The following is an 18,399-nucleotide window of genomic DNA, read 5'->3' on the forward strand; positions in this document are numbered from 1 at the left end:
AGACTGTTCTCACATAGTGCTGTGGGGCATCTCTCCCATCCTGCTGCTCCCTCCTGGAGCCTAGTTGTGTGTGACTATGGGTAAGGAGCTGTGGGGGTTGGCGCTGGGTGTCTCCTGTTGGGTGGGTGTGCGGTGGTGGGCAGGTGGGGATGAGACTGTTCCACCGTGCTATGGAAGTCTTCCTGGACCCTGCATCTGTCGGTCCTGTGTGCCGAATGGGAAGCAGCGAGTGTTGGTTTGGCTGGCACTGAGGCATCCAGTCAGGTGGGCAGAGATGGTGTGGGTCCTCCCTGGAATCCGGTGTGCGGCTGCAGCCTGAAACACTAAGCTGGTCTGGGCGTGTGTGTGTGTGCGTGCAAATATGTGTGTGTTTTGTGCTGATGTGTGAAGGGCACGCCTCCTGAACTGAGGTTGTCGTCTGCAGTGAGAGGCCTGGCTGTTGTGCTTTCACTGTGTAAGGACGGGACCGCTAGGTGCTTTTGCACTTGTAGCTCAAAGCCTGCGTGTGTGTGGATGGATGGATGCCTGCATGTATGGGGGGTGTTTGCATCCACTTGCATACATGCATCTACATGTGAAAGTATATGTGTAGACCTAAATGTGTGAGTGTGTGTGTGTGTGTGTGTGTGTGTGTAGAACACTGGTAGGACGGGGTGTGGGCTTGGGCCCTGCTAACTAACTCCAAAGACAGTGAAAACCACAGGTGGGTCCTAAAGAGTCAAGTCAAGCGATCCTCCTCCAGAAGCAGCTCTCCAGTGATGCCATGTTGGCCCTTCTGTTGTTGCTGCTGTTCCGCAGGGCTGTGGGGGGTCTCTCCCTCCTACTGCTTCTTTTGGACACTGCTGCTGTCAGGAGAACTGGCCGTGCATGAGGATGGGTACGAGATGCTGGGGGGGGGGCTCCTGTTGAGTGGGTGGAGGGGTGAGACTGTTCTCACATAGTGCTGTGGGGGCATCTCTCCCATCCTGCTGCTCCCTCCTGGAGCTAGTTGTGTGTGACTATGGGTATGAGCTGTGGGGGTTGGCGCTGGGTGTCTCCTGTTGGGTGGGTGTGCGGTGGTGGGCAGGTGGGGATGAGACTGTTCCACCGTGCTATGGAAGTCTTCCTGGACCCTGCATCTGTCGGTCCTGTGTGCCGAATGGGAAGCAGCGAGTGTTGGTTTGGCTGGCACTGAGGCATCCAGTCAGGTGGGCAGAGATGGTGTGGGTCCTCCCTGGAATCCGGTGTGCGGCTGCAGCCTGAAACACTAAGCTGGTCTGGGCGTGTGTGTGTGTGCGTGCAAATATGTGTGTGTTTTGTGCTGATGTGTGAAGGGCACGCCTCCTGAACTGAGGTTGTCGTCTGCAGTGAGAGGCCTGGCTGTTGTGCTTTCACTGTGTAAGGACGGGACCGCTAGGTGCTTTTGCACTTGTAGCTCAAAGCCCGCAGGTGCGGTGTGGATGGATGGATGCCTGCATGTATGGGGGGTGTTTGCATCCACTTGCATACATGCATCTACATGTGAAAGTATATGTGTAGACCTAAATGTGTGTGAGTGTGTGTGTGTGTGTGTGTGTGTGTGTGTGTGCACGCGCGCGCACGCGTGTCTAGCAGCAGCGGCGGCTGGATGGAGGGGCCTGACGGGTCAGTTTAAAGGACTCGTTGCTGTCCAAGTCTGGGTTCTCCAGTGGCGGGATCTGACGACCTGCAGAACACACACACACACAAAAGTCACCGCCAGGATCAGATGTCAGACATTACACATAACAACAACAACACATTGGATTCAGCACACTCAACCATGCACTAGATCTATTTTACTATTTTATTAGAAAGACATATTTGGAAATGAAATATTCAAAACACAAGTACATGCATTATGATATATATTTTAAGCAAGTCACTTTAGATGTATTTGGCTCACTGTAGCGTATCATGACATGGGAACATAACTACCAATAAAAGATCCCCCAAACAAAATATGAGGAAAAACCTACTCCAAATTCTTAATATATCCCAAATCATGTTGGAAGTTTATGGACCTAACTGCAAGTGAGACTAAGGGCGAGAATATAGTCACTCTTCAACGCACACACAGATTATAGTCACTCTCAGACAAAAATGCAGATTAAAGTCACTCTCGGATGCACACACAGACTGGTACAGACAGGAGCGGCCGGGTAGTTGTTGCTATTTTAGTTCAAGTCTGGATGTGGGCACAACACATTTTAATGTTCCAAACTAGCATCCAAATTTGTCTGATATCTCACATTTCACATACGTTACAGTACATATTCCACCAAAAATCGAGACTGAAACACAATGTTTAAGTTACATGACGTTACCTTTCCTATGCACTTTTTTAGCTTAGGGCTGCGCACCCAAGACTCCACTGCTGAGCCTTAACTCCAGTGAGCAGTCCTGTCTTTAGCTCTCCTGCTGAGCCTTAACTCCAGTGAGCAGTCCTGTCTTTAGCTCTCCTGCTGAGCCTTAACTCCAGTGAGCAGTCCTGTCTTTAGCTCTCCTGCTGAGCCTTAACTCTAGTGAGCAGTCCTGTCTTTATCTCTACTGCTAAGCCTTAACTCCAGTGAGCAGTCCTGTCTTTAGCTCTACTGCTGAGCCTTAACTCCAGTGAGCAGTCCTGTCTTTAGCTCTCCTGCTGACCCTTAACTTCAATGAGCAGTCCTGTCTTTAGCTCTCCTGCTGAGCCTTAACTCCAGTGAGCAGTCCTGTCTTTAGCTCTACTGCTGAGCCTTAACTCCAGTGAGCAGTCCTGTCTTTAGCTCTACTGCTGAGCCTTAACTCCAGTGAGTAGTCCTGTCTTTAGCTCTACTGCTGAGCCTTAACTCCAGTGAGTAGTCCTATCTTTATATTAGCTCCACTACTGAGGCTGATTTGCACTCTGGAGTTTTCCCAGGTTCCAGTGTGAGTCACACATAAAACAAATCTATTCCGCCCCTGCCGGGAGATCTCTCCACACACACCACACCACAGCTGCCTTGGGAACCAGAGGTGGCGACACACACACACACACACACACACACACACACACTTACACCTTTATGTGCAATATGCTGACTCAATGTGATAAAAAAGGTCAGTGTTACTCAGCACAAATGGTCATTTGTGTCTCTGTAGCAGTAAAAGGAAAAAAAGATATAGCCTATTCTTTGTGTGTGTGTGTCAGTCAACATACTTGGCCAACAAACGTGTAGTGTGCACACTAAGCATTTGTGGAAACACAAAGCAGGTAGGCTGTTGAAATGCAGCATGCACATAACAAATATGCTACTAGTTGGAAATCAGCTGATTCTTTGATGGCTCTGGCAGCATCCCCCAGGACTAGATGGCTAAAAGAGCCGTCAGCTGCCTAGACAAGGTCACGGTGGGCTGTTAATAACGGTGCAGGCGTGTGCTCACGGCATATCCATCCTAAGCTACGTCTCATGCGTCGGGCACAGGCGAGAGACAAACGTGCGGATTCAGAACGGGGCCTCACTCTGCTTGTTGTACTCTGACAGGAAGGCATGTCGAGGTGGATGGGACGCGGCAAGACACTCACTGATCTTCTGGAAGAGCTCCTCCACGTTGACGGCGTTGCGGGCACTGGTCTCGATGAAGATGGCCGCGATGGACTCGGCAAAGTCTTTGGCCTCCTTCATAGGAACCTCTCTGCAAAGAGGTGGAGGAGGACACAGTGAGAGTTAACACAGGCCAAACACACACACAGACACAGATAGGCAAAACACACAACACAAACAGGGACGCGCACGCACACACACACACACACACACACACAGATTGTGCCAGGAAAACTATCCCAGAGGGGCATGAGTCCAGGCTGTGAGAACCAAACTCAGGGACGAAGCCATGTGGGATGGGATCCATAAAGCAAGAGCTGAGGTCAACAGACAACTGTGTGGAGTACCGGCCAGTGTTTGTGTTTGAGGTGATTCAGCAAAGGTCCTTAACAAGAAAGTCCAAGCAGCAAGGAGTATCAGAAATTGAGAGAGATGATAGAAGACAAGAAAAAAGAGGAAAGAGATAAAAAAGGAGAAAGAAAGAAAAGAGAGCAGCATCAGTTACCTAATGTCTCCCAGGTCATTCTTGTTGCCTGCTATGGCCACCACAATGTTCTCTGGGCCATGCTCTTTCAGCTCCTTAACCCACTTCTTCAGCGTCTGGAACGAGTCCTGTACAAACAAATGCACACACATTGCAAAGTTTAATTTTTAAAGTATTTTTTTAATAAAAACATTATAGTGCAGCTGCATACTTTGACCATGCAAAAGCTAAACTGGTAAATAGAGGCATCTGGGTGTGTGTGTGCCGGGATGGGCAAAAATATGTATAATATATAAAAAATAAAAAAAATATCAAATACCCTAATTAAGTCTATAAAAAACAAACTACAGAATACAGTAGTCACGCCATGTATCAAAACAAAATACTGCATTTTTGTATTTTAAAAATAAAAACAATAATCTTTAAAGGTACCATGAAATCACTTTGCAAACCTTCCATATCTATTTATTTAATCTATTCCTTCATCAGTACACTGACTGTTGATTAAGTGGATAGTGTTTGAAAGCAACAGCTTTTACGTGCCTTACTCTGGACTTACAACCGGAGGGTTGCCGGTTCGAGCCCAGACCAGTGGGCCGCGGCTGAAGTGCCCTTGAGCAAGGCACCTAACCCCTCACTGCTCCCCGAGCGCCGCTGTTGAAGCAGGCAGCTCACTGCGCCAGGATTCGTGTGTGCTTCACCTCACTGTGTGTACACTGTGTGCTGTGTGTGTTTCACCAATTCACCGATTGGGTTAAATGCAGAGACCAAATTTCCCTCACGGGATCAAAAAGGTATATATACTTATACTTACTTATACTATCTGATAGCCTAAATAATGTATCAGAAATGCACTCAAAAAGTCACAACTGAACTTGTCAAGTGGACCAATGCCTGACATTACCAATGCATGCCCAGATTGCTTGATATTGCACTGTGTAAAGCTGTTGATCAGGGGGAAACATGACCCTTTAAGTTGGTTATTAACTAACTAGGTACCGTGTTAGCACTAAATGGTGTTCTATTGATGCCAAAGGGGATAAATAGGAATTTTTCATCATGTTGCTTCAGGTGAATTTTTGAGCAATAATCTATTACAGGGCAACCTTATAACCGGTTCCATCTGTGTTCTGATTGGATAATAATTTCATCATTTCATAGCTTTCATTGTAGAGCTTTGCACCTTAATCCAGCATCCCCTTGCTCTCTCTCTCCCTCCCTCCCTCCCTCCCTCTCTCTCTCTCTCTCATATGTGCATGGGTTAAATTGGGATTTTTTTTTACCCAGAGGGGTGTGGAATGGATTGGTCTGGCAACTGCAGTTTGCTGGTGTGGCATACATTTTTTTATGTACTTTTGAATGTATTCTCAATTTCTACTTTCTCTTTCTCTTTTTGAGTTTTATAAGAACAGATAAGATCACATCAAGAGCTGACTTATTTAAGGTACACTGACATGGATGAACAATAATAGCCCAAATCTAGTGATATTAGCCTATTGATGATGACGACCTTTCAAAATACTGTGCACCTTAATTTTTGCCCTTACCTCGCCATTCACCGGTAGATGTCTGCTAGCAGGGAGGGGGAGGGGGAGCTGCTGCGTGATAGGCCTACTTCTCAGACTTGCTGCAGCACAGGAGATTTCTAGGCCAGCCTATCCCTACCATTATTTAGGACCTGAAATTAAAACTATATAGTTTACACCAGGCTATGTTGTTTTTAATAGTAGGCTGATGCCTGATGGCCTATATTTTTTGCCTAAATAGCCCAGCTTGAAGAGGTGAAATATAACCAGCCGCTGGAAACCGGGCAGGTGAACCTGGTCCCTCCTACAGCTTTGGGCTATATTGTCTCACTTGGTGTGGACAATTTTATCATACGCTTGAACTGCATTGCCTCTTAATAGGCCTTTTAGACTTTTGAAGTCATTAAAATCTGGTAGATGTTGACTTATTTACCGAGTTCTGCAGGTGTCAGAAAATTGCCTGCGCATGGGTGGCCAGTCGCAAATTAATTTGATTTGTAGCCTAACAAGACTATGTCATGTTTAAACTTCATTGTGCAGCTTCATGGAGAGAGAGGAATTGAGCCTTCCTGGCTCAGGTTTGATTTGATTCTGACCTCTTGGTCCACCTGTGGCCCATTGTGCAAGGTGCATTTAGAATTGTTAGCTAAACTGTCTAGAATGTTGTGCATGACTATGAAAAGATTAAAATAAGTTCTGGAGATCTTCTGGATTTTTTAATGACATGTCTAGATTTCATCAGGCTATTAATAAGAAAGAAAAATCTCCTGACACAGATATAGCCCGAGGCGAGACAGCCATCGAATGCGTCAAATTGCGACAGACAATTGCTACTGAAAAAGTGCTTGAACTAGTTGTTTTAGGCAAAATTATTTTGATTATTGTGTTATTATAAAATAACATTAATATTCAATGGGAAAAGGGTAAATGAGTAGGATAGCATTGTTCGTGATGGCCTAGGCAGACTGCCTGGATCTGCTGCAACTGCAGCACAGCAGATGTGCTGCACAGACCCCGGACAGCCCCGGCCCAATTAATATACCCCCCCCTCACACACACACACACATAAGATACAAATTACCAAATAATGTTTTTGTATTTGAAATACGTATTTTAATTACATGTATCTGCCCGTCCCTGTGTGTGTGTGTGTGTGTGTGTGTGTGTGTATGTGTAAGGTCAGTTGTCAGTTGGATAAAAATAACAAAAAAAACTTTCCACCTGAACAGAGTAAAGTTTTGGTTTGGTATGGCAGAACAGTGTGCTACTGTATGAATATCAAGGACAACTTTTCACTTCCTGGGAGCCACACAGACTGACACAAAGTGTCTAATGGCAAGCAAACACTGTAAGCGCTTTCAGATATAACCTCCGGAGTATGAGGTTTGTCAAACGGAGGTCCTACCCTTCGGATGATTCAGATATGATGCTAACCTGTGTGACTTTGACATGATTTAGCCCCGAATTAGTCCGACAAACTTTTTAATCAGGCCAAATTTGTGTCCGATTTGTTGTGTACTTTGAGCAGGCTCACGACACCCAATTAGACGTCACAATCAACGTTCCAGCTCTGATCTGATCCAATTCGTTTTTCGGCATGTTTTTTTTTGTCAGCTGTCTTGCTGTGTGAGCAGTCAAGCATACAGTCTGAACACAGTGTTCGTTTCTGAAACATGTAGTGTGAGTTACCATGTCGTATGTGACTGAAAAACAAGAAAGACAAACACAAAAAGTGTCTGTCTGGCTTAATACCGCTAGAAACGATTCACAGTGTCTGCTGCAACAATTAGCAGCCACTATAATCAATGGAACTGGCTAAACCAGATGTGGTAGCAGCACACATACCTTCGAAAAAATTAGACCACTCTTCTAAAGCTATTCTTACACTCTGCAAACTGCGCTTCAGTTGCGGACCCGGCGTAGCCCGAGCCTGAGTTCCCTCCACATTCAACATTCCAAATGAGACTGTTCAAAGGAATGGAACTCACCAGCTTTGTGATGTCATAAACGATGACTGCGGCTGCGGATCCTCTGTAGTACATTGGCGCCAGGGAGTGGAACTGAAACCAATCACATTAATCAACACTTAGCCATGGCAGTTCATTTTTTTGATCAAAAAGCTATAATCGTTATAATCACAGGAAACCATTAGCTTTGAGCCTATTTTAATACCACACTTGTGTAATATTGCTGTAATATGGTTTCACATGGTCTGTTTTGCATTTGACTCCTAGGGACCTAAAAACACATGTTCATTGCTTATAAAACTGGTTACAGCTCCATAACTTGGGTTTCTAGTCAATTTTATTGTATTACATAAAAAGTACAAACATAAGACAAACCTACAAACACACATACATGCACACCCACACATTCACACATGCATATAAAAGCGCTATATAAATAATAGTGACTTGACTTGACATAAATAACCCTTAACATTGCATGAATAAGTGTGAGTGCCAGTGCGCATATCTGAACAGACACCAACCATCACTCACTAGCAATTAAAATCAGGAAGAGAAACTTGCATAGTACACACAATATCTCACTGCCATAAAGTTGTAAGCTACACCCAAATGACCTGGCTTGGCCTTTCTCAGCCTGGGGACAGACATCCATGAGTCAATAAGCAGCCAGTGCCATGTGACCATGGTGACACCAGCACTCCGGCTTCTTTAGGCCCCCTGCTCTGGTGTGACAGCGCTACGGCTGCACCGGTGAAAGCCTGACAGGAGAGCCAGTGGAGAAGATCACTGGAGTCCAATCCTCTGATGGACTCTAATCAGCCAGTTCACATCCAGACTCCCAGTTTAAGTGCTGCTTTTGGGTGTGCCTTTGGAAGCCCATGCTCTGGCGCTCAGCTCTGGCTGTAGACTGTGTGGACAGTGTGCCTGGTTTCACTCGAAATCCTAAACGCTGACAATGACAATGAGCCTGGGGCTAAGTTCAAAATGGTGTCAGGGAATCCAAAACAGTGGAAACCTGTATGGTATGGCAGGCAAGTCTTAACAATGTCGTCAGAAATGTACAGGGTACAGATATGCTGATCCCAGGGCCTTCCTTATTCAAAACATGTCTGCACAGGTAAACTATAGCTGGTGGGTCATGTCTGTCTTCCGTCGGTCATTACGTCAGAGTCCAGAATGAGTTACATTTCAGAGTCTCCTGTTGGGCACAAAACTTGTTCTAACTGTGTAACTCGAATGCTTCCTGAGGTTACTATAAACTAAAGGCAGCATACACTGTTCCTCGAGCACTGTTTGTCACTGTTTAATGGTTGCCCAAACAAGCAGACAGTAAAAGTAACCGAAGGGAGAAACTGGTAGTTATTCCAGACCCCTTAATAGTTAGATAATATCTGTCCATGGTTGCTTTCTTGTTGCTATTCCAGTAGCCATTAAATTTGTACGTTCTTTTTTGAGCCGTGAGAACAATGAGGGAAATGGGGATATTTTTGTCCTGCAGGAATGCCATGACTGCAACTGCAGTCCCTCACTGCATCCAAATCCTGATCTGGATCACTATCATCATGTAGGACACTGAGATATGGTACCTTGTTCAACAATTTGAAGTAAATAGGACCAGTCAGAAATGCAAATGGAAACACACACAGACCTGATTAAAGCACACTCTCCCTCCCACTCATGTGTGAGGGTAAGGATCTATTTCTAACTGGGGTAATGAGTAAAATCCACTCCTCAGAGTGTTTTCCTCCAGCCTTCATCCACAGAGTGGTCCTTCTCTCTTCCCTTTGACAGGCAGCAGAGGCAGAACAGAAAGGAAGTGATGTCACCATGGGGACAGGGAACTTGGCCAAATGTTAAGGCCACTTTGACCCACAGGCAGTGGTGACAAACTTTTTCCTGACTGCATGTTTGGCAGTGCCAGGTTAACACACACACACACACACACACACACACACACACACAGTACACTCTCACTCTCTCACACCATGGTTCTCATTTACATTCACATTCAAAGTGTGTGAAATGTAAAAACACTGACACACACATCCCTTACCACTGCAACATATTCGCTCACACTATGGCTTATACTCACTCACTGACACACACACACACACACACACACACAAACAAACATATATATACACACACACACGCACAGAAAAGCTCTGCAATGCAGTGATGGCACACATGCTCGCTCAGCAACCTCCCACACACTGGCACAAACACAACTGGCAGCCACAAACACACACACACAAAAACAACATGAACCCACGCACACACTCGCGCACACACACACACACAAACATACACACAGTGACAAAACACAAACACATACCATCACATACGCTCATTCAGCAACAAACTTCCCACACAGACACACACACAGAAATGTCCTAAACAAAAAGACACATCATTTGTCTAATTTAAATAAACAGATATAAAATTTCTGCTCACAATGAGATTGGGGATAAAATAAGTAATGTGAAGTAATGAAAAATATGTAAAACCACAATCAGCCTCAATCTAATTAGCCTAGACTAAACTATTAGAGATACATCTACTGTCTAAACCCACGCACACACACAACTCCACGTTATCCCACAAGTCATTACACTTGTGAGTGACCCCTGTCCTGACATCCGGGTGTCATGCACACACACGCACGCACACACACCACACACACACACACACACACACACACACACACACACACACACACACACACACACACAGAGCCTGCATCACAGAGTGACCCTGTTTGTGTGAACACAGGGCAGCGGAAAGAATGATGTGCACACTGTCCAGAGAGAGAGAGAGAGGAGAGAGAGGGAGAGAAAGAGAGAGAGAGAGAGAGAAAGAGAGATAGAGAGAGAGAAAAGAGAGAGAGAGAGAGAGAGAGAGTACACCAGTGAAACACAGAAATAACAGATAAAGAGAACATGGAGACTGGAGAGAGGGAGTACTGGGAGTGAAAAACAGAAAGAGAAAGAGAGAGGAGAAGAGAAGGAGAGAGGGATAGAAAGAAACAAAAGAGTGAAAAACAAAGGGAAATGGTACAGAGATCATGGCAGAAATCAGAGCAGGAGAGAGTGAGCAACTGAGTGAAAAACAAGCAAGAAGGGGAGAGAGGTAGTGTGACAGAACACATGGGAAGATAGGAGGAACAAAAGCTGAGGAAGCACACACACGCACACGCACACACACACACACGCACACACACACACACAGGGCAGGGATATGACACATACAGAGGGCAGCTATATCACACACACACAGGGTGGGGATGACACATACACACAGAGGGCAGCGACATCACACATACACAAACACACACACACACAGAGACACGGCGTTGGGCAGAGGTGTGGGGGTGGCGTGGAGGTGTGACGAGGTCAGTCGTCTGACTTGGAAAGACAGTCCATACATTCTGAGTGCAGGACAGCCTGCTGGGTGGTCCCAGCAACCCAGGGCCAGCAGATGCAACCGCACCGACAGCACCAAATCTACTTCAACAACAAAGTCCATTCTTTTTCTAAATACGCTATTTAGAACTCATGTTGTTTTTAAATGTGCTATATCCACCTTATTCCAGAAACCTACTTCCATTCAGGTTTTCATTTTCGGTCCATTCTGTTTATAACTTTTAACTTAGTTGGGATGCATCAGGTACTGTCTTTTAGTCAAACTAGTCAATCATATGAAGCAGCTTAAAATCAGCTTCGGCTGGAAACAGAAAACCGGATTTCAGAGTACTGAATACTGCCGACGCCCATTGATGGCTTATGAATAAGGTGGATAAATATGATTGATTTGACTTGACTATTCTATACTTTTTATACAGTGTACAGTATACTATATGTTCACCTTTAGTATTCAACTCACCACCAACCAGGTGTGTGTCTTTGACAGTGTGTCAATGGAAGTGTGTGCATGCTGTATTCGCTTTGTCCATCACTTCATCAATATCTATTTTGTCTATCATTGCTACAAATCTGTGAATTTTATTAATTTCTTGGTCTCTCGTCGCTACATCGCTGCTAGTCGCTTCCTGTCTGAAAATGGATTTTGAATTGCGGCTTATTTGAGTAGTCTTTATCCGTAAGGCTTGTTTGACTTTATGCTGTCTCATACAGAATATGCAGTGCTGTTGATTCTATCCATCAGATAAAAGGTGCTACTGCATCTGTGGTCATCACTGCTGTCCCCTGTTAGCTGCTGTTTCTCATCAGAACTAGATCTGATCTAGCCTGGCGGGCCATCCTATATCACTGAAATGTATAGTCTGGAATCGAGCCATTCACCTCGCTTAATCCAAGGGGCGGGCAGAGAATTGTCTTTCAAACTGCCTAGGCATGCAATAGGCCAGCGCTACGACCATATCCGTATCCGGTCGGCAAAACGGCAAATACATCCTTCTTCGAAAGGAATGACTTAAGTGCATTGTGTTGCTCAACTTTCAAAGAAAAGCAACTCTTTCAAAGTTGACGCCAACGTCGATTCAAACAACCGCTCTTCGTTCGCCATAGCCACCTTCCTTGTTGTTCACCGTCGCAGGACTGTCGTTATCCTGTTAAGCCCGCCTTAAGACTCTAACAAAATAGAGCGCTGTGATGGGATAACATCGACAATGTTCGCCAATAGAAATTCCTATGGTTTGCTACTAGACGTACAGGCTGAGCAAATTAATTTGCCGCCACTAGGGTGCGTCTAGATTTCTAGGCTAGATCTGATCTGGAATCAGCTTCTAGCAGGGCAGCAAGTGATATTATTATTGCTTTTACGCCAAGGAGGCTATGTTTTCAGTGCATCCTGACTGGTAGTCTCTATGTAAACAGAACTGTGCAAAAATGACGGTCCTATTTTCATGACTCTGTGGTGGAAAGGTGTAGCATGGAGCGGCTTACAAGGCGATGGATTTACTTTCAGTGGATCAGCTTCATGGGCTGCCTCTACAAATGTACTTTCAATTTCGCTACTGTTGCGAGATATTGCACTTGACCTTGGTGGAGGTCTGTACTCTCCAATTGCCCAACTAGTTTAGCACTGTTATTGCATTCCAGGCCTTAGGGGGCTGTGTCTGTGCCCCGTCTGTGGATTGTCTGTTGTGTGCTCTTCTGTTACCCACCCTCTCCTGGCCAGCCGTATCCCAGATGAGAAACTTGTGGAGCTCGTTCCCACATGGGACAGTCTTAGTCAGGAAAGATGCACTGCAGACAAAACACAAACACACACATTAGATGCACTGCAGACAAAACACAAACACACACATTATTGTGTGAGAGACAGAGAGAGAGAGAGAGAGAGAGAGAGAGAGATGGGTGACAGAGATAGATGGGGAGAGAGAATCGGTTAGAGAAAGAAAGAGAGATGGGGAACAGAGAGAGAGATGGAGAGAGAAAGGGAGATGGGGAGAAAGAGAGAGAGTGTCTGAGGTGGATGGGCAGAGAGAAGCTGTGAACATTGCGCATTAGTGCCCACACTGCTGCCCTACGCCTTCCTCATGCTAATCTCATTTTGTCTTCCTTTCTCCTCTCAAATGTTTTATTTTAGTTTCTAATCTGATTAGCCCTAAATAACTCCTAACATTGCAGCCCCTTTCTCCTTACTGCTGGATCAACGCTAAGCTGCTTCCATGCCCTTCTTTGTGTAACGCAAGCAAATTGATGCCAACACTATCAGACTGGGGTACTTAAGTCACCCACATAGTGAAAGCAACACAGTGTATTAACTGGTGTTTACCCCTTTGCCATTGGCTCCAATGAAATGGGTAAACCTTTATGGCATTGTTTTTCAACATGCAGTGTTCCTTGAATGTATATCGGCCTGCCCTGCACTTTGGATAAAGATGGCAAACAGGTACCTAGGGCATTAAAAAGTAATGAAAAGAATGCAAAAGGGTCATAGTGTAGCAGTGCTACATAGGGGCAATAGTGTAGCAGTGCTACATAGGGGCAACACCAGGCGGTCCAGGTGGAAATGGCAGAGGCGCCATTCTCCCTGTTGTAATTTAGTGCACCATCAAAATGAGTTGGACAAAAACAACATAGGGCTTTTTTCATTCTCTACCCTCCTCATTTTGTCTCTCGTACACCAGAATGGTCCACAGCTGTGAAATGTGTCAGGCTTGAACCGTAAGTTTGTGGTGAATTTGGAATTCAAATAGGCACTTTTTTAAACACAAGCATGTCATGCCTGCTGTGGGCCAGACACATGCTTCAGGGTTAACTGACAGTGTCAATGTTGGTGTAAGCTGCTCACTATATTTGAGTAATAATGTATTTACCTCCTTCCACAAAAAATGCCTGGTGACACACTTGTAAAACTTTAAACTCTAGACTTTTCTAGGCAAACCAGGAATATGTTGCTATTCAGATGTTCCTGTTAATAATCAAGATCTCTGCTTATGCAAATAGCATAGCCTGAAATAGGTACCAAGCGGAACCTCTGTAGCAGAAGTGTGTTTTGATGGCGGCCGTTCAGGGCAGTATCTGGTGGGAGGCAGCACATCACATCTCCACGCCACCCCACACCCAACCCCACTGGAACTGCCCCATGTGTGTGTTTGTGTGTGTGTGTGTGTGTGTGTGTGTGCAAATGAGAAGCATGGGATGAGTGTGAGTGTGTGTGTGTGTGTGTCAGAGCCGGACAGTAACAGAGTATATTTACTTGAGTACAGTACTTGAGTACAATTTTGAGGGATCTGTACTTTACTCGAGTATCATTTTTGGGGAGTACTCATGACTTTACTCAAGTACATTTGAGAGGCAAATATTGTACTCTTTACTCCACTACATTTCTATCCATAACCGTGAGTACCTGTTACTTCTTCTAAAAAAAAAAAGTAAAAAAGAAAAATCTCGGAAACCCGCAATTTGTTGTTTCCCTCTCAAACGTGATTGGATTGTGCAGAGCCACTGATTGGGACAGCCTATCAGCAATCCCCTTCAGCTTTCCACCAAAGTCAACTCCATGGTCAGATTTAGATAAGACACGAAACCATGGACGAAACAATGGATGAAGACACAGCAGGTCCATCCCGGGAATGTGCCAACCCGTGGCCCCACCTCGCCAGACTATTTCAATTTTCTGAACAAGTTAATGATAGTGTTTGCTTCAAGTGTTTCCATTACAAAATAGTATTTTGTATTTGAAATACGTATTTTAAATACATGTATTAGAAATACTGCCCATCCCTGGCAACATGGTAAAAAGATGAAAATGACTTGATTTTACTTTCAATTCCTTTTGCATTCTCCAAGGTATTAACATTAACATTTTTCATAACTCCATGTAGGACGTTTCTGTAGCCTACATAAATGTAAGCACTGTGCCAGTAGTAATGCAATATTTAGAAAATGTATTCTTGTACTCTTGATACTCAAGTACTTTTAAAAACAAGTACTTCATTAGACTACTTAATTAGACATCTGACTGTTGTACTTTTACTTGTACTTGAGTAAAATTTAGCAAAGGGTATCTGTACTTTTACTCAAGTAATGAAGCTGTGTACTCTGTCCGCCTCTGGTGTGTGTGTGTGTGTGTGTGTGTGTGTGTGTGTGTGTCTGTGTGTGTGTGTGTGTGTGTGTGTGTGTGTGTGATAGTTGCCCAATGTGGGTCTGTGTCATCCCCGCCCTGTGTATTTGTGTGTGTGTGGAAGCTAAAACGCAAAAAAAAAACATCTGAATATTTATTATTTTTCATTTATGCGAAATTGGTTTTCTATCGGTCATTTGCACCTCGTGTTAATTATCTGGTCACCATGTGGGTCTGAGCAGGCACCCTTCGGCCATTTGAAATTCCGAACTTAGCAGGCTGTTACACTACTCCCCTCTCTTTCTGACGGACATTATGTAAATGAACTTTTGTCTGAATGAAGCGAGGAACATGCTGAGATTCTGTTCATGTGCGTGTTCAACCACGTTCAACCTGTTCAACCACACGGAGATTCTGTTAATGTGTGTCGGTGTCGTTCACACACTTGAATTTCCCCTCGGGGATCAATAAACTATCTATCTATCTATCTATCTATCTATCTACATGACCGCATAATGTCAGCATCATATCTGAATGACCAGAAGGGTCGGACCTACGTTTGACAAAGCTCTGCATGTACCTCGGAGGACGTGTCTGAAAACAGCTTTAGTCTGCACACCACCCAGGTGAATTGGTTTAGTCTTAACTCTTGGTTGACAGTGCTGGGAGATGATTCTCTAGTGCCAAATTAAAACAAACGGACAAGATAAGGTCTAAACCAGCAAAACACAAAGGCAATGCTTTATTATGTCATATCTTTGTGAGTATGATAGGAAAGTATTCAGTTATCAGTCCAACTGAACTAGCAAAAATTAGATCTAATTTCACCCAAACAATCACATATTGGTTCAGTGTGCATTTGGGGGTGGGGGCAACAAATATGTGTGCTGGGGGGTTCGCCAACGGTATCATGCAAGCTAAAACCGCCACTGCTCTGTGGTCCTACAGAACAGTCATTCCAGAATTCTGTTTGTTCAATTCTGTTGTTCTTCCTAGAGCCGCATCAACTCAGGGGTTCTACAACAGGCCTGAACTGTTTACTTGGGGAATCTCTGCCAGAGAAACAATAATCTAGAGGCTTCCCTTTTTAGGATTTACTAATCTACTGGTCATTTAAATTATGTCCAATCAAAATCTACCTGTCCAAGACCTGTCCTCAACAAACACTTGCTTCACCTAGTCACTTAGTAGACGTTTTGATACCACAAGATAACACCAATATTAGGCTAAAACAGCAGCCATGGTATACAAAGACGACATCACTCCAGCAAGCTGCTTACTTGCTGAATATTGCAGCATCATCAACAACAGTAACCCTCTTGTGACTTAAATAATCTTCCCTTTTCCATTGCAAATTAGGCCAAAGGCCTTTTAAACCAGATAGTGTCACACAGCCCCTGACATTGGGTTGCCATGATCCCTACAGGCTATTATAGAAATAAAAGTGAATAACATATATTTTTTTTCAATTCCAAAGGAATCCTGTACTTTGCCTGGTTGGCCAGCGGTCTTACAGTCTGATAACAATTCAGTTGGTGAAGTGCTGTCTCAAGGGCCTCAGACACATTCTTTCCCTCTTAAAAAAGATGAGCTAAGCTCTTTCGCGCTCCTAGACAAAACCACAACTGACTCATATTCTGCTTTTAAATTACAAATGAGCTGGCACTATGTGTAGACAGTTAGTTCGCATGTGAATTTGACAGTGTGACCTACCCAATAGTTGGACTTATGTTATGGTCGAAGTGGTCCTGCACAAAGCGGCACACAATACTAGACTTCCCGACTCCCGTATCCTATGAGACAAGGGGAAAAGAGTAGGCTTCAGGTTAAGTAATTTCGCCAATCCTAACAAATATTCTTACGTGTATATTCGTTATCCAAGCATCCGGGGACAAACACTTTCAGAATGACCGGAAAATATGTGGATAGCGTAATTGTAGATTGTAGTCAGAAGGACAATGTTGACAAAACACTTCAATTCCGAAACTATTCCTAAAATGTTGGATTTATGGGGACAAAAGCGCTATGCGCTTAGAGCTGCTGTCCATTTACCAGCAGCCTGACAATGTGACGTAATGCCTGCCTGTGGATGTTGAATTGGCATCGCTATGCAATCGGAGAAAATGACATCTGAATGAACAGAGATACATGTCGGGGCCTAGCAGAGAGACACCGGCTTTGATTACTGGTTGTGCGGTGTACGAATGTTACACAGGATCGGAAAGCAAATATGTTTTTCCAAAAATAGATTGACGTTAGGCAATTACGACCGGGTATTACCAAATAGCATACTCAATCAGTAAACAGTACGATTTTTTGAAATAGTCTTAAAGTTTTTTTCTGATCTTAAATTACAAGTAAAACAGAGAATAGCCGAATTAACCAGTTTCCCGAGAACAATACCAGCTCAGCGTTCGCTCATGTTTGCCTGACGCAACGAACAACAGAACCGCAGACTCGGGAAATCTGCGAGGAATCCGGCGGAGGATGTTTTTTTCTCGACTTACCCCGAGAAGGCAGACTTTAAGTTCCCTTATTATGGCCATTTTAGACTTTCTGCGAAGACTGGCGCATTCTTCGTCCGCGTTGTAAACGTTTTATTGGTTCAGTGCAAATATGCATACAACGACATTTCGCTATTAAACGACAAACCCAGCCCCTGAGCGACTTGTCTGACCATCTTCCCAAATATAACGGAAACCAGTTGGAGTCACTCGAAGCGGTGTCAGTCACGTGATGCATGTGCCTCTCCTCTCTCCAACTTAAAGAACTAGTCAGAAAAAAGATAAACGGGCGACATAGTGGAAAATTAGGCAATGGTCTAAAAGCAAGAGAAAACCTATTGCAATTATACAGAAGTTCTGTTGGTCTTAGAATTATTTTCTGCCATTAACTATATGACAACCCTAGTTAGCCTGAGCGCCGATTCCGCATTCCTAAGCGGCGGGTCGTCTCACTAGGTTAGAGCGGTCAGCAATATGGAATGCAGACATAAAGCAGGCTGTAGCCTTAATAAAAGTAGGTCACATAAGGGCCGTGTGATGCAGCCAGGTGAAAATTCTCAGTCAGTTACAGAAAGATTTTGTGGTTTGTTTGTTTTTGGTGTTTTTTCGATTGCAATTGATCACTTTTTTGGATAACCCATGCGCGCATATGTGGGCCAACTTTTACGCAAAGCGCATACATCAGCTTAGATAGGATGGGTATCAGGGGTCATTTTCGTAAAAGTTGCATGACGGCATGTTTGGATAGGAATTTCAATAATGGATTTACATCAATGTGTCCCCATGTCTTCATCCCACCATAGAGTAGCCTAGTTACCTTTA

General features: G+C 44.4%; 1 protein-coding gene across 4 annotated transcripts; it reads right to left on the minus strand.

The window, feature by feature from the left end:
- Nucleotides 1-91: 91 nt before the first annotated feature.
- On the minus strand, nucleotides 92-17,782 carry LOC125298995 (ras-related protein Rab-31-like). Of its 4 annotated transcripts, none has more exons than XR_007194298.1 (8): nucleotides 17,581-17,782; nucleotides 16,787-16,866; nucleotides 12,666-12,747; nucleotides 7,559-7,630; nucleotides 4,066-4,172; nucleotides 3,479-3,651; nucleotides 1,521-1,684; nucleotides 92-594 (listed from the first exon to the last, which is right to left on the minus strand). XR_007194298.1 is itself a non-coding variant. In XM_048250020.1 (8 exons), the coding sequence occupies exons 1-7, from the start codon at nucleotides 17,617-17,619 to the stop codon at nucleotides 1,587-1,589; spliced, it is 651 nt and encodes a 216-aa protein (XP_048105977.1). In that variant the 5' UTR covers nucleotides 17,620-17,782; the 3' UTR covers nucleotides 92-605; nucleotides 1,538-1,586. The 4 variants fall into 4 exon arrangements, 3 of the variants coding, with proteins under 3 accessions (XP_048105977.1, XP_048105969.1, XP_048105990.1); XM_048250020.1 differs by having other exon boundaries at nucleotides 92-605; nucleotides 1,538-1,684; XM_048250012.1 differs by lacking the exon at nucleotides 92-594 and having other exon boundaries at nucleotides 1,440-1,684.
- Nucleotides 17,783-18,399: the final 617 nt, after the last annotated feature.

This window comes from Alosa alosa, chromosome 1 (assembly GCF_017589495.1).
Source record: "Alosa alosa isolate M-15738 ecotype Scorff River chromosome 1, AALO_Geno_1.1, whole genome shotgun sequence".
NCBI lineage: Eukaryota > Metazoa > Chordata > Actinopteri > Clupeiformes > Clupeidae > Alosa > Alosa alosa.

Excerpts from the sequence above, each read along its gene's own strand:
- LOC125298995 (XM_048250020.1), bottom strand. The coding sequence starts at position 17,619 with ATGGCCATAATAAGGGAACTTAAAGTCTGCCTTCTCGGG. Across the intron at positions 7,631-12,665 it reads ATACGGCTGGCCAGGAGAGG|TTCCACTCCCTGGCGCCAAT; the intron begins GTGGGTAACAGA and ends GATTGGTTTCAG. Across the intron at positions 3,652-4,065 it reads AATGACCTGGGAGACATTAG|AGAGGTTCCTATGAAGGAGG; the intron begins GTAACTGATGCT and ends ACCTCTTTGCAG.